A 13,196-nucleotide genomic window follows, 5' to 3' on the forward strand; every position below is an offset into this window, starting at 1 on the left:
CCACATAACTAGTACATAATATAAGATGATGTAACAATTAACATGTGAGCCCAGATTGTTGATCTTGGCAAGACGAGATGTTTGTTTATTCCAAAGGAATGAGAAGCAGGCCAAATTGTCACATCACCGTGTAATGCCAAAGTCAAGAATGATGATCATCACATAACTAATGCACAAAACAGGTTGAGGTCGTACCGAAGAAACAATGCGAAAAGTACATTACTATACACTTATCACGTTCAACATTCTTTCTTACATTAAAAGGGAAATATGAGCTTAATCTGGAAACTAAGATCTTGGTGCACGTGACTGTCAATTTATTGTATAAGTGTGTTGACCAATGTGCATTTACGCCAATTTAAAATATTCATATTTTATATAGTAGTTATATTTAAAAACAAAAGTCAAGAGGTCATAAAAAGGTCGTTATAAAATACAAAGCAAAAGATATAAAAAAATTATACAAAAAAAAAAAAAATCACATATAGCCCTTAAAAAAAGATTCGCAAATTGTCCGTTTGTTTTATCATATGTCCATTTATGATCATAACCGTTTCCCAAATAAATAGTAACCCCAAATATACCCGTTAAAAAATTGTTGCCAGTTAGTTGTAGAGAACAAAGTTAGCAATTCCAGAAGTGACTGCAACAGTGCAACCGTTGGAACCACCAGAGTAGACACCGTCAACATAGGAACAATCTCCGTTAACAACAGCATCATCGGAAGCAACAATCTTAACGTTGAAGTTCAGGGTAGAACCGCCGTTGTTGGGATTAGGAATCAATGACAAATAAGCAATTCCAGAGTCGTATCCGGCACCAAAGTTAATGGGAGCGAAGTTACCGACACCAGAACCCTCAGAACCCCAGAGGCACCCGTCTGCAACAGAAACACCAGCATTGTTAACGTAGTATTGAGCAGAAGTAAGTTTTCCTTCCCATTGGTAATAGGTCTCCTCGTTAACAACAGTCAAAGGCTCAGTGGCACCACCTTCGACATAAGTGGGAATAACCATGTTCTCGGTACCGGGGTAGTCAGTTCTGCAGATGGCAACACCATCAGAAAGTTCGGAAACAACTTGAGCGGATTCAACACCCCACTCGCAGAGATAGTCGGTGTCAGTGTTGGTGCGGTACAAGTAACCACCTTGGCAAATAAGACCACCACGAGATTCACCGTCGGCAGGCTGGGAAGAGGGCCACTGGGTCTTGGACATACCAGCCTGGCAAGCGTAAGAGCAAAGATTGCCCTCCGAGCAAGAAGTTCCCTGACCGGCGTTGGCGTCAACAGAGAGTTGAATACCAGACCAACCACCAAGGTTCAACCAGTCAAGCGCAACGACACCTTGGCCTGAAGGGAAGGAAGAGCAAGATATGGTTCCATCTTGGAAAGCTTCAGTTGGGTTCACATAGAGACCAAGAGTGTCGCTAGAAGAAGACACGGAAGAAGAAACCGAAGAAACAGAAGTCTGCGCAGCAGCAGAAGAGGAAGAAGAGGAGGTCACGACGGTTGATATGGTGGTTCCAACTGAGGACGTTGTAGGAACAGCCTCAATTGAAGTAGTAACGGCAGCAACCTCAACCGAAGCAGTTGTCGGAGCAACGTATTCGCTCGAAGGCGAAACAGTCTCCGACACAGCAGCAGCAGCAAAAGTGGACGTGGCAGCTTCAACAACGGCGGCAGGGGTTGAGGTGGCAGCGACAGCAGCAGGAGCGGTAGTTGTTGAATAGGGGTTGTTTGCAGAAGTGAGGATGTTTCCGTCAGCATCGACAACGACGGTAACGTAAGTGTACACAATATCAACAGCACGCTTCTCAAGGTCGACAGTAGAGCGACGATCGGCCTTTGCGTTGCGAGCATGGTGACGATGGTGAACATGGTTGCCAGACAAGCCGCGCTTTTCGACGGCGTTACCATCGACGGCGAAAGCAGAGACTGAAGAAACAGCAGCAAGAAGGGCCACACCGGCCGCGGACAAAGCTGAAAATTTCATGTTGATGATAATTATGATTTAAACTTCAATTGAAACAAAGACGAGTTGGACGTGAAGTTGAAGAAAAACTCAAACGGATTGGATTTTGAAGGAATGACACGCGACGTGGTTAAATGAACGAAATGGTGATTAACTGACGATTAAGCTGGCCAAAGGAGTGTAGACACAGCAGGAATAGTTTCACCGGAAAAAAAAACAAAAAGTCGCAAAAACAACAAAGATGAGAATTCGGATAATGAACAAAAGAAGTAAAACGAAAACGCAAGGGGGCCCAGGAGAGGAATGCTGGCGAGTTATATTTGGCCCTGGCGTGGTGAGTTTTTTTTTTTTTTTTTTGGCTTTTTCGGGCCTTCGCTCATTTCGGAGCCCCTTTTGCGCCATGCTTAATCGGGATTAGTGCATCCAAGGTTTGCAAAACCTTGTTAAAATTGGGGTCCCAATTTTATGACCCCAAGTGGCTAAGCGGGAACCAAACCGCGCTGTTGCCCTAACACCGAAAAGAAGGTAAATAGGGTTATATGCGTGCCTTATAACAACGCGTCAGGCACAAACGCGCAACGTGGCGAAATGGCGCGTGTACAGAAGAAACAATAGATTGATTACGTACATATACAGTAATACCTGTAACTACAATTTAATATGCAACTGACACCTGTCCAACATCGCGGTTACTAACTTTGTCTTTGTTCGTAATTATTTGACTGCCATTTTACGTTCGGCTCGTTGTACGCCCATCTGCCAAACTTAAACAAACTTGTGAGAGCAAGCTGTTGTCGTACCAGGTAAATTAAAAAAAAAAAAAAAATTAAACGTAGTGGTGGCTGCGTCGGTCCCCAGAACCGGTACAAGTGAGGGCTGGTCGCCACTCAGAATCCGGAAAACGTTTGCGCAGTTTGCACTGCATCATGTAATATATTTATAAGCCAAACCTACAAACGCACAAAATACGTTGCCACCTAAATATTATCTAAAAAGGCGTTGTACATGGATGAGCATCGTTTGAAGTGTGTGCCTACAGTAACATTTTTTAAAATTGTTTTAAATTATTTATTGATTTGTCATTTATATAATCCAACCATTTATAACTGGTGGTCAGCCATATATATCTAGTGCCGGTATATTTCGAGGCCAAAGTGGCGGAATGTCGTTTGTTCTGTCAGGCACTACTTATAATAGACTTTTGCGGAACCGATTGTTAATCACAACTAAAACTGTGAACTTTTTGGCCGTTGAACGCGTGTACGCTCTCTCATCTTTAGCTTTGCCGACCGTGTAATTTCCCTGTGAAGTTAATTGATTTTTGTAATTGATTTTTCACTTCATTTCGCAATTTCCGGTTGAATTACACTTCCGAACTACAGAAAAACTGTACTCGAAGTACAACTGACACCAGTGTACCTACTTATATGCAACGAAACTTCATTCGCTCAGATGTTACACTACTTGTCTCCATTAATTAATAAGAACATACAAAATTTAAAACATACCCCGTCGGACCCATACAACTTTCATCGTACATATATATACATCGCCACCTTGTCATCATCGTAATCTCAAACATTAAGCACTCATTAAAAAATGTGAACACTTACTGAATACGAATTAACAAAAGAGGCAAAAATAAAAACATAAAAAAAAAAAAAAAAACTCCAACGAAACTCCAAAACTTTTGTCATGGTGTATAAAATTTGCCACAACATCTATAGGCCTTTTAATTTATGCCGTTCAATCCCGCACTAGTATTCGTGTCAACATATAGGTTCCCATGTTTTGTACATCCAGGGCACATGCAGTTCTCGTTACAGTAACAGTCGCCGCCCGGTACTGCACAGGCCGCTGCTAAGTAAACTGAAAACAAATTATCCAACTCATGTTTGCCTGATTCAGATTCGGTAATGGCATCATTATTAATCGATGGGTTTGAATCAAGCCGTTGGTCAAATTCTTGAGATGATGAAATTGACGTGGCAACGATATTTTGCTCGAATGGTTCTGTAACAGTAACTTGTTGACTATATCCTTGCGGGTTGGCAGTTCGATTCTGACGTTGTGGAATATCCAAATATGCTTTACCGTCACTAAAATTGACCGGATAACTAACTATCCCAGTCCTTGCCCCATGCTTTGTAAGCACGTCGATTTGCTCCGCAGACAGGTCAAACAGGTGCCGTGAAATCGGTTGGCTGTGCTGAGATGATATGCCTTGATACATGTTTGGTATTGGGCCGGCCTCGACATTTTGTGGTAACGTTGTCGTTCTATTAAATAAATTTTGATTCCCCAAATAAGCTTCAAGCGAGTACATGGCATCATCGTAAATTATCGAGGGACTATTTTCATCTAGTGGCGTTCCGCTTTCGCTCTCATGTTTAATGACAAGGGATTCTTCGACACCATTTGTAATGGGTTCAATGTATCCATCCGTTGATTGATCACACGTCCTGATCATGGCTGGGTGATCTATTCCAGGCTTTAATACGATGGACCGCAGCCTGATTGGCAACCTTAAAATGTCAGTATTATTCAATTCTGTAACATTTCCGCAACAGTTCGACTCCGAATCCAAGACCTGATTTTGCGGTTGACAGCAATTATTTGCTGAGCTTATTCCTTGTGGTTGTTCTTGCAAACGCTCTCTTCCTGATTCATGCTCTAGTGTGTCAATTACTACGCCGCCGTGATTGTAAATAACTTTTCGTCCACCTTCTCTTCTAATATGAAGTCCTTCTACTCCTACTTCTACTGTGCTCTCTGCATCGCCTCCATAATACACTTCGGAGCCATTTGTCGAGTTTTGAGGCGAACCAGAACGAGTAGATATCTCACTAGAGCTGACTTCTTCGATTTCTTTTACTCTTCGTTTGCCTCCATCAAGCTCTTCATACGTAACGTTGTCAGACGGGCCTATATTTATATATAAGTCATGAATCATTCAAAAAAAAAAAAAGCTGTATTGAATCAAGCACTCACTTCTTGGTAAAATTATCGCGGTCACTCCGCAGTCGCAAGTGCCTTTCGGTACCACTGCAAACCTATGGTTGCAATCCGTAACAGGCCGCCCCCGCTTCCGGACCTGCACTAAAGGTCTATTTTTGTGCTTGCATGTAGATGATCGATGCCCTCGAATACACCGAATGCTACCACACATATTAGTAACATATCAAACAATTTCTTGTATTGTGACAAGTTGATTGCATACCATGCATACTTCTCCCCATCAACAAGTAACATATTATATTAACAATTTCCCGTAGCAAATGCACAGCTCTAGTAATAACCAAATAACTAAAATTGCAGCCCCCCTTAGCACGTTCTGGCAAGGTAAAGAAAAAGATCGTGTACGCGCCTCTGTTCTGTGGTTCGACTTATCGGATCGTATCCATATAGACGGCACGAATGAGTAAATATATATAAATATATATATTTATTACCAGCCAGATTTTTTTTTGCTTGCTCAGGAACAAATATATTATATTGCTATACTTTCAATATACTTCTAAATCAATATAAGTCGTAAATATTTGTGCAATTGATGTTCCGAGAAATAAAAACCGTGGTTGATAACATTAATGTTGAATTCCGGAATCTATCGAATCTCAAAAGAAAAATAAACGTATGCTTGCTTGTGCAATAAATGCAAATTGCTTTGACGGTTGATACTGCGCCGCACGTTATTTGCTCGTTTGGCTTACAATTATTGGCACTGGTTACCAGGACAAGCCCGCACGCAGATCAATTTTCATTGCCATAATTGAACTACGATATTGAAAATAGTAAAGTTATATACAATTAATGACAAAATAAATAAACAAATAAACAAAATTCTTTGTGGTATTATTTATCTGTAATGCATCTTGATATGTTTCATTTGACTGAGACACCTGGACGTTTTCGTTTCCGATACTTCTCAAACTGGGCTTTGTAAATTGACGCCTCTGCCGTCGCGAGTTTAAAATAAGCATCTTCTTCAGGGTTAAGAGGTGAGCCATTGCTGAATGTCCCTATCTCTTTGCGTTGGTGATAACTTGTAAGAAACTTCTCGTTTGTGTTATAAGTATGTGCACAAAATTGTTTTTCTCGTCTGGACACAGCAGTTACCTCTGCCTTGGTAAGATTCCTCTCCAGCATTTGTGAATAATAAGTAACCAACGACTTATATTCATTCAATTTTCCAAATTGTGGATGGTCTTGGTATTTAGATTGAACCCTATAAAACTGATCTTTGCTGATATATCCCCACTGACCAATAACAAATTGCACAGCATTTTTGACAAATTTTGTAATTTGTTCTATTGTTAAGGGCGACTCCATATCCTCATGAATCTTAAAATAATATAACCCATTTATTCCTTGAATATGTAAGTGGTTTCGTTTGGTGAGTAGTGATTCAAACTCGTAATCAAATTCGTTCAACGTTTGATCATATGTCGGTCTCTGATTCTCAAGTAAAAAACCCAACCCAGGCATCTTATCATCCATAGGTTCAAACGTGGAGATCTCATCCCATCTCAGAGTTTCGCGAGTAATTCCTTGAACATCACAAAGTTCCATAAACAGCGCATTTTTTATTTTTTTCTTTAGCCAGGTACGAGTAGTCGCTCTTGCCAATTTGTTAAACCCAAACACGATAACCGCTGGACTACTTTTTGCCAAAATTGAAGCAATATGATATGGTGGGTAGTATTGAAGTCCTAAATAGCGGCTGGTAAAATTTCCTTTTGGGACGAACTTCATTGTGTCGAGTGATTCACGTCGTACGCCTTTTAACAGGTCTGGAGTTGAAATATTTTTTTTAGATGCTATGTAACAATGAGACAAAATTTTCATGCCACCATAATCCAAAACAAGCCCGCGGTTGTACAGGCGAAGATAAAATCGTCTTTGAAATGACGCGGTGAGCATGTCTGGTCGCTGCACTACCGTCTTGATCTTAGACGGCAAATCGATCTTAACCTTATAATTCCTGGTAAATATCTCATCCAGCAACTCCCGATCTGATATTCCATATTCTTTATTTGTGTTGACCCAGTCTGGCAAATCTTTTGGACTGCCTCGTTGTACCAACTGGTTTTGTTCAAATAGCGGGAATACTAGTCGCATCCGATATCTCTTAAACCAGTTCAAAGTACTCTGTTTGGTGTTATTTAATTTCATTTGACTATCATTTGTTTTTTTCAATTATTCTAAAAGTTTTTGTCAATTTTTCGGTAAATTAAATTCGCAAATCGTATTGATTTTGTATTTTGCTCATTATTCTTTGAACTAATTGAAAACATACTTTTTCCACTACACATTGGAAAATTTTGGCGCGTTGAAATAATGGTCATCTCGTAAATGCTCCACTCCTGTATAACGTTCCTATTTTAAATCCAAATATGCATTCATATACGATCAAACACAAACCAAAACGCCTTACGGACTCCAAGACCTATTCTGTCGCAGTTAATGAAGGCGTAGCCTAGTTAGCCTTAGTATTAGCCCGGGAAGCATATATATTTACGGATACAATAATTACGACAAGCACCTAATCAAATGCATGATGAACCCAATAACAAAACACACTGAACTCCTCTATGCGCCCAAGTTCACTCTAAAACTCACAAATACTTCCTCCGACCATTGAGACTAGCCATTTTCTGATAGTACCGTATACCCTTGCTCGGGAGCCGTGGTCATAATGCAGGTGCAAAAGTACATGTCAATTTTAATTAAGTCCATCAAATCAGAACTTAATACAAGAAAACAATAAAACAATGGTATGCAAAAAAAAAAGTAAGAAACATACTACGCACTTTGAAAAGACTGCAGAGTCGCACTACTGTTCGGCATTGCCTTCGACTTGACGGGCAACTTCAACAGACTGTGAAAAGTCTCCCTGAATGTTATAAGTCTTAGACGCTCACTACACCGTAAGCTATGCCTGCAATTAATTGATGCAGTATACGCGACAAGGTATATTTGGCTACATAAAGATCTATACCGTAACTAAAGTCTTCTTCAAGCCAGCTTTAATAATCTTAGACAGCACATCCGGATCTTTTGGAACCTTTGTAAAATTTTCACTGCCGTTATCAGTCACGAGAACGTCATCTTCGATTCTCACCCCACCGACTTCCCAGAATTTCTCCAAGACATCACGATCGATATAATGACCCCCTTTAAACCCATCATGGCCATTCAAGTATGGGTCGATTAAAAAAGGTGAAAAATAAATTCCTGGCTCGACTGTGACTACCATGCCAGATTCTAATTTCCTTCGAATGCGCAAGTATCTAAACAACAAATCCGAGTCGGCATAATTCGCTCTTCCTCCAGTATCATGCGTATCCATTCCTAACGTATGACCTAAGCCGTGGGGTAAAAATGCTGCCGACACTCTCGACTCTAAAATTTCGTCTTCACTGCCTCCCTTGAATATCCCAAGCTTTAAAAATCCTCGTATTAAGATTTTGTGAGCAAGCAAGTGCAGGTCATCCCAAACCGCGCCTGGTTTGACTAATGATTCACATGCGGTTTGCATCTCGAGCACGAGCTCGTATATGGCTCGCGCCTCTGGCGTCCATTCTCCGGATATGGGAAACGTTCTGGTTACGTCTGAAGCATAATTGTTCCATTCCGCACCAGCGTCAATAAGTAATAACTGTTTCCCCGCAATTTCTTCGTTGTTACGAACATAATGCAAGGTCGAGCAATGCCGGCCGGTACAGCAAATAGGGTCATATGATTGATTTTTCGAACCTGCCCGCATCGAGTGATATACGAATTCAGCATGTATGTGGCGTTCGTTTGTTTGCAGTGACATGGTCGATAACACTTTGAGATGTGCATTGTCTGAGATTTCCGACGCTTTTCTCATCAAGCGAAGTTCAAAGTCATCCTTAATCAGTCGCGATTCTTCTAGTGCTTCTAATAAATACTGGTCTGACGATTGGAGTTGAACCAGCAATTCGATATCTTTTAAGTAAGCTCTGTGGTCGTCTCCGACAAGTGATTCTGCAGTATACACAATTCTATTGGGTATTGCTTGAAGTTCGGACTTAATTACATCTGCATATAAAACTTCATCAACATCGTATTCTTCCTTTGCCTCTGTTATTGTTATGGGCTCTCCGCTCCACATGACGTCTTCCTTATCAACCGGCGGAAGAAATAATACAAGCCGATCTAACTCCACATCGTACAATACATACGCATCTGGCAAGTCACAACCAGTAAGATAATAAAAATTCCTGTTTTGACGGAATGGTTGAGCCTGGTCGGAAAACGGCCAGTACTTCAGCCTGGCAGCTGCTAATAACAAAATTTGCCGAGGCTTGTCATCAGTGAACGCATCTGGCAGCAACCCAGAAAAATGTTTGGCCACTCGACGGGCATGAGATTTCGATGGATACCTTTCGATCGTTGGCATCCTGTGCGCTTTGTCAGAATCACTGTTGTTTGCTTTTTATTTCGGGAGAGTCGAACATTGATTGCTGTTGCCGATATGAGATTATTGATAACGTGGCGCTAATTTTAACGTTTTAGAACTTGCTTCCCGTAATCAAAATCAATTCAATATGCACTTAATTTTTGCTATACAGACATTCCAAAGCACCAAAAAAAAAATTCAGAAAGTCTATATATAATAATATTTTTTTCCCTTATTACCAATACTAAGCATATATATTATATCCTATCCAGCGTGTTGCAAACAACCCCGAGCGGAAACAAACTTGTGTAACATCAGGTGTTCTTGTTTTGATCGGTTCATAGTTGAAATACCCCACATTTTTCTTGATTCTTGAATTCTGATTAATTAGCTCTTATTTTTATTGCAACGTTTGTTTACAAGTATATCTTAGAACTTTATTGTTTTTTTTTTAGTTCTGACGGTATTTACTGACGGTAAGAACTTCTGCATTTCAGGACGCTGCTTTATTGAATCAGGTTATGTCCACCAAAAGAAAATTTAAGCATAATTTCAACGGCCGAAAGAAAGACTCGTTGACCAAAAGTGCAAATCAGAACGGCGATGTACTTGATGAGCAAAGTTTCTTGGATTTTCTGTCCGGCGAATATGAAGATGGTTCGATGACTGAGCTTCGAGATGCTCAACTTAACTCGATGTTCGACCAGAGATTATCTTTTGATAGTTTAAATTCAGTATCTGCACCATCAACCGATATGCTTGGAACGGCGCCATTGCAATTGGAACCTATCAAGTCTGCGGTTGAAAAATGCTCATGCGGATTTTATACTTTAATCGTACCACCTAATGAAAAAATTCGCAAGTCCAACTCTCTTCGGCGGATAGAAAGTCATATATTTGAAGCCTATGAAAAATTGGAAGTTGAACGGGATCCTTGCAAAACTGGAGTGGATGTGATTAGCGATGATGAAAGTCAAAGCACGAGTGATGCTTACGTTCATCCAGTTCATCTCATGCAAACAGTTAGAGATGTGCCACGCAGTTCTTTTCGAAATAAATTGCAAGATGAAACATTGTCTAGCAGGCTAGTGTATGATTCAAAATTCATACCAAGAGCCCAAGATCAGGACCGGATGTCAGAAAAAATAAGTACGAGGTCAATTACTGAGTTTCAAGCAAATTACGATGCCAACGAGATTCATGGGACCAGACTAGCATTGACTGAACCATCAACTTTAACAAAATTTGAACAATTAGCAGGGGATATATGCGATTATGTTGTTAGTCTTGAACCATCCAACCTATCTCATTCAGAAATTTTATCCTCGGCAGATATCGATACCACTATATCACTTCCAAACCTTGCCAACTCGACGTTGTACAAGCTAAGAGCCAAAATTGGTAATTCTCAAAAGCAGTTTCTTTATAGGGCTAAAAGATTGTTTAGGCAAAAAAGTCAAATAAGGTCAAATGATGTTTTGCATCAAAAACTGATTTAGGTCAACTGGCTTTTGAATCCGTCAAAATTAATTTTGTATTTGTATGTTTTTACGATTAATAATAAATGTCTTTATAATTTTGCAACCTCAGTTGTCCAAGTAACACCACAAATCTCACATATCTTCATTGACAAACTCCTGACACTCATCAATTCGTCAATAGTGGCACCATTGTTCAAGCCACCTCTCAAATGGCCCTTTAATTGAGGATTCACGTCCTGCGGTATAAGACATGCAATGACGACAAATGAAGTCTCCCTGGCTGATAATATTTCAGTATAGGACAGCAATGGGCCGTACACATGTTGAAGTGCATATTGGGCCAAGTCAGGATATGCCGTGCCCATCTGTCCAATCACACGCTTTGATACTTTGCCATATACCTGATCCCAAAATTTTTGACCTCTTTCTAGCTCTTCCGCGGTTGAAAGGGATCCTCGCAAGGGAGCTTTCTCTCGAAACTCGGTCGGGGTTGCGTTCCGTAACTGAATAAGTGAGTTGATTGTCTTTGGCAATCCGGCCAAGGCCGCACCTTTTAGCAATGCCTCTCGAGTGTTTTTGGCAATTTGCAATACAATCTCAGGATCAGAATTTGAACAATCAACCAGCAAGCTTTCGTCTTCTGATCCGTAATGTGATTGTGAATCTGAAAATTGTGACACGGTTACAAGATTCTCGGTCCGAAATGATCGACCGGAAAGTTTGGCATCGTGCTCGACAGCGTATTTAAAAATTTCTGGAATTGCTTCAGGCTTATTGCATACCGTGAATGTGGCTGCGGCGATGTAATACCATGAAGAAGCTAACAATGGCGTTGACCTCAGAGAAGACAATGTTGATGTCGACAGGAACGGCATGACGTATTTAACCTTTCTATCGTTGCAGTACTTAGAGACAGTGTAAATTATGCACGTTCGGTATTAAATTCGACATGCTTTGTATTATATGATAAATCACAAGGCCGGTCGTGTTGGCTTGTAATTGTACGAACAAGCCGTTGGGGGTTGTTAACCCGGTTATAATCGCGTAATCTGTATCACCTGTTGAACTCGTCATCACCGATTTAACAAACGAATGTTTATTGTTATTTGACTAATGGTAATGGTTATGACAGGTGTACATATGCCTGCTATCCGAATAAGTTCTACAACCCATTCCTTATCCGGAGATGCGCATTAGAGCATAGCACAAGGTACAACAAAAGCACATTACATGGTATGGTATACAATTTATATTTTGATTCATCTCAAGATAATAAATATCATGCAAAATTGAATACATGTCGTTAAAAATTTATTCCTTTTTTGATGATGAAAAAGTATGATTACACGAAAGGACAAAAACTAATGAAGAATTCTTTTATATCCCCGATACTAAGCTGTACAAAAACCAATCACCATTTTTTATTACCCAAATTTAACTTGAAGTAGCAACTTCCTTGGTCTTGGCGATTTCCTCATCCTGCTCGACAAGAATGACCTCGATGTGGCACGGAGAAGACAAGTATGGGTTGATGCGACCGTGGGCACGGTAAGTGCGGCGACGAGACTTGGGGGCTAAGAAATAATCAGTAAGTAAAAATTCGTAGTTGTAATCCTACTTGTTGAATTGAGTAACATATAAAACATACCCTGGTTGACCTGAATGTGCTTGATGATGAGCTTTGAAGTGTCAAGACCCTTGACCTGTAAATGAAGTTAGAATCATGACAACCAATAGATGGCAACATTCAATCAAATCATTGTCTGAATAGTTGATCCGAGTACATACGTTGGCGTTGGCCTCAGCGTTCTTCAACAGGTCAACAATGAAGTTGACAGACTTAACGGGCCATCTGGCCTTGGTGACACCAAACTCCTTGCCCTGGCCAGTTCTGCCAATGCTGCCAGCAAATCTTCTGAAAGGAATGGCCTGCTTCTTCTCCTTGACGTTGTCGAGGTAGGTCAGAGCCTTCTGGAGCTCCCATCCGTTGACGGCCTGGGCGGTCTCACGGGTGTTCTTGAATGAAGCCCGGAGGTAGGATCCACGAGAGCTGGCGCTCTTTGAAGGGTTGGCCGGAGTAGCAGCGTAACGAGTCATTGCTGATGGTTTCTGTAATGAGGTCTGCTCAGTCGAAATGTCGAAATGTTCGCGATATCCAAATCTACTCCTGGCTGTGTGGGACGACGACCGTTGCCAGCCCAAGCAAGCGGCCTGCCTGTGACTGCGGTTTGGCCGCAGCCCCTGCAAGTAGGGTTGTGCCCTAGGCGCTAGCCAGTTCAACCAGGCCCGGTGCCCAAATGTTTATTCGTGCTC

The 13,196-nt window shown here is 40.9% G+C and overlaps 7 protein-coding genes across 7 annotated transcripts; 1 reads left to right on the top strand and 6 right to left on the bottom strand.

Annotated features, from left to right (window-relative positions):
• Positions 1-371: 371 nt before the first annotated feature.
• Positions 372-2,249, bottom strand: V1514DRAFT_331899 (uncharacterized protein). The gene has a single exon (XM_066927764.1). The coding sequence runs from the start codon at positions 1,992-1,994 to the stop codon at positions 606-608; it is 1,389 nt and encodes a 462-aa protein (XP_066783083.1). The 5' UTR covers positions 1,995-2,249; the 3' UTR covers positions 372-605.
• A 1,155-nt stretch (positions 2,250-3,404) lies between these two features.
• On the bottom strand, positions 3,405-5,559 carry V1514DRAFT_85186 (uncharacterized protein). The gene is made up of 3 exons (XM_066930157.1): positions 5,194-5,559; positions 4,965-5,131; positions 3,405-4,898 (listed from the first exon to the last, which is right to left on the bottom strand). Exons 1-3 carry the CDS (start codon positions 5,223-5,225, stop codon positions 3,706-3,708), a joined length of 1,392 nt encoding a protein of 463 aa, XP_066783084.1. The 5' UTR covers positions 5,226-5,559; the 3' UTR covers positions 3,405-3,705.
• A 171-nt stretch (positions 5,560-5,730) lies between these two features.
• On the bottom strand, positions 5,731-7,634 carry V1514DRAFT_85215 (uncharacterized protein). The gene is made up of 3 exons (XM_066930158.1): positions 7,510-7,634; positions 7,273-7,452; positions 5,731-7,177 (listed from the first exon to the last, which is right to left on the bottom strand). The coding sequence occupies exon 3, from the start codon at positions 7,146-7,148 to the stop codon at positions 5,859-5,861; it is 1,290 nt and encodes a 429-aa protein (XP_066783085.1). The 5' UTR covers positions 7,149-7,177; positions 7,273-7,452; positions 7,510-7,634; the 3' UTR covers positions 5,731-5,858.
• Positions 7,635-9,700, bottom strand: V1514DRAFT_85292 (peptidase M24, structural domain-containing protein). Its single transcript, XM_066930159.1, has 2 exons — positions 9,577-9,700; positions 7,635-9,500 (listed from the first exon to the last, which is right to left on the bottom strand). The coding sequence occupies exon 2, from the start codon at positions 9,400-9,402 to the stop codon at positions 7,969-7,971; it is 1,434 nt and encodes a 477-aa protein (XP_066783086.1). The 5' UTR covers positions 9,403-9,500; positions 9,577-9,700; the 3' UTR covers positions 7,635-7,968.
• V1514DRAFT_331904 (uncharacterized protein) lies at positions 9,556-10,968 on the top strand. The gene has a single exon (XM_066927765.1). The coding sequence runs from the start codon at positions 9,924-9,926 to the stop codon at positions 10,899-10,901; it is 978 nt and encodes a 325-aa protein (XP_066783087.1). The 5' UTR covers positions 9,556-9,923; the 3' UTR covers positions 10,902-10,968.
• Positions 10,921-12,109, bottom strand: V1514DRAFT_331907 (AhpD-like protein). Its single transcript, XM_066927766.1, has one exon. The coding sequence runs from the start codon at positions 11,756-11,758 to the stop codon at positions 10,973-10,975; it is 786 nt and encodes a 261-aa protein (XP_066783088.1). The 5' UTR covers positions 11,759-12,109; the 3' UTR covers positions 10,921-10,972.
• Positions 12,110-12,118: 9 nt separating this feature from the next.
• V1514DRAFT_331908 (60S ribosomal protein uL22) lies at positions 12,119-13,013 on the bottom strand. Its single transcript, XM_066927767.1, has 3 exons — positions 12,672-13,013; positions 12,532-12,586; positions 12,119-12,457 (listed from the first exon to the last, which is right to left on the bottom strand). Exons 1-3 carry the CDS (start codon positions 12,978-12,980, stop codon positions 12,318-12,320), a joined length of 504 nt encoding a protein of 167 aa, XP_066783089.1. The 5' UTR covers positions 12,981-13,013; the 3' UTR covers positions 12,119-12,317.
• Positions 13,014-13,196: the final 183 nt, after the last annotated feature.

Source organism: Lipomyces japonicus (genome assembly GCF_038497905.1).
Source record: "Lipomyces japonicus strain CBS 7319 unplaced genomic scaffold V1514scaffold_22, whole genome shotgun sequence".
Classification (NCBI taxonomy): domain Eukaryota; kingdom Fungi; phylum Ascomycota; class Lipomycetes; order Lipomycetales; family Lipomycetaceae; genus Lipomyces; species Lipomyces japonicus.

Coding starts and splice junctions, on each gene's coding strand:
- V1514DRAFT_331899 (XM_066927764.1), bottom strand. CDS start 1,994: ATGAAATTTTCAGCTTTGTCCGCGGCCGGTGTGGCCCTTCTTGCTGCT.
- V1514DRAFT_85186 (XM_066930157.1), bottom strand. CDS start 5,225: ATGTTACTTGTTGATGGGGAGAAGTATGCATG. Junction 5,132..5,193: donor GATGGGGAGAAGTATGCATG/GTATGCAATCAA, acceptor TATGTGTGGTAG/CATTCGGTGTATTCGAGGGC. Junction 4,899..4,964: donor CGCGATAATTTTACCAAGAA/GTGAGTGCTTGA, acceptor ATATAAATATAG/GCCCGTCTGACAACGTTACG.
- V1514DRAFT_85215 (XM_066930158.1), bottom strand. CDS start 7,148: ATGAAATTAAATAACACCAAACAGAGTACTTTGAACTGGTTTAAGAGA.
- V1514DRAFT_85292 (XM_066930159.1), bottom strand. CDS start 9,402: ATGCCAACGATCGAAAGGTATCCATCGAAATCTCATGCCCGTCGAGTG.
- V1514DRAFT_331904 (XM_066927765.1), top strand. CDS start 9,924: ATGTCCACCAAAAGAAAATTTAAGCATAATTTCAACGGCCGAAAGAAA.
- V1514DRAFT_331907 (XM_066927766.1), bottom strand. CDS start 11,758: ATGCCGTTCCTGTCGACATCAACATTGTCTTCTCTGAGGTCAACGCCA.
- V1514DRAFT_331908 (XM_066927767.1), bottom strand. CDS start 12,980: ATGACTCGTTACGCTGCTACTCCGGCCAACCCTTCAAAGAGCGCCAGC. Junction 12,587..12,671: donor ACGCTGAGGCCAACGCCAAC/GTATGTACTCGG, acceptor CTTCATTTACAG/GTCAAGGGTCTTGACACTTC. Junction 12,458..12,531: donor GCACATTCAGGTCAACCAGG/GTATGTTTTATA, acceptor ATTATTTCTTAG/CCCCCAAGTCTCGTCGCCGC.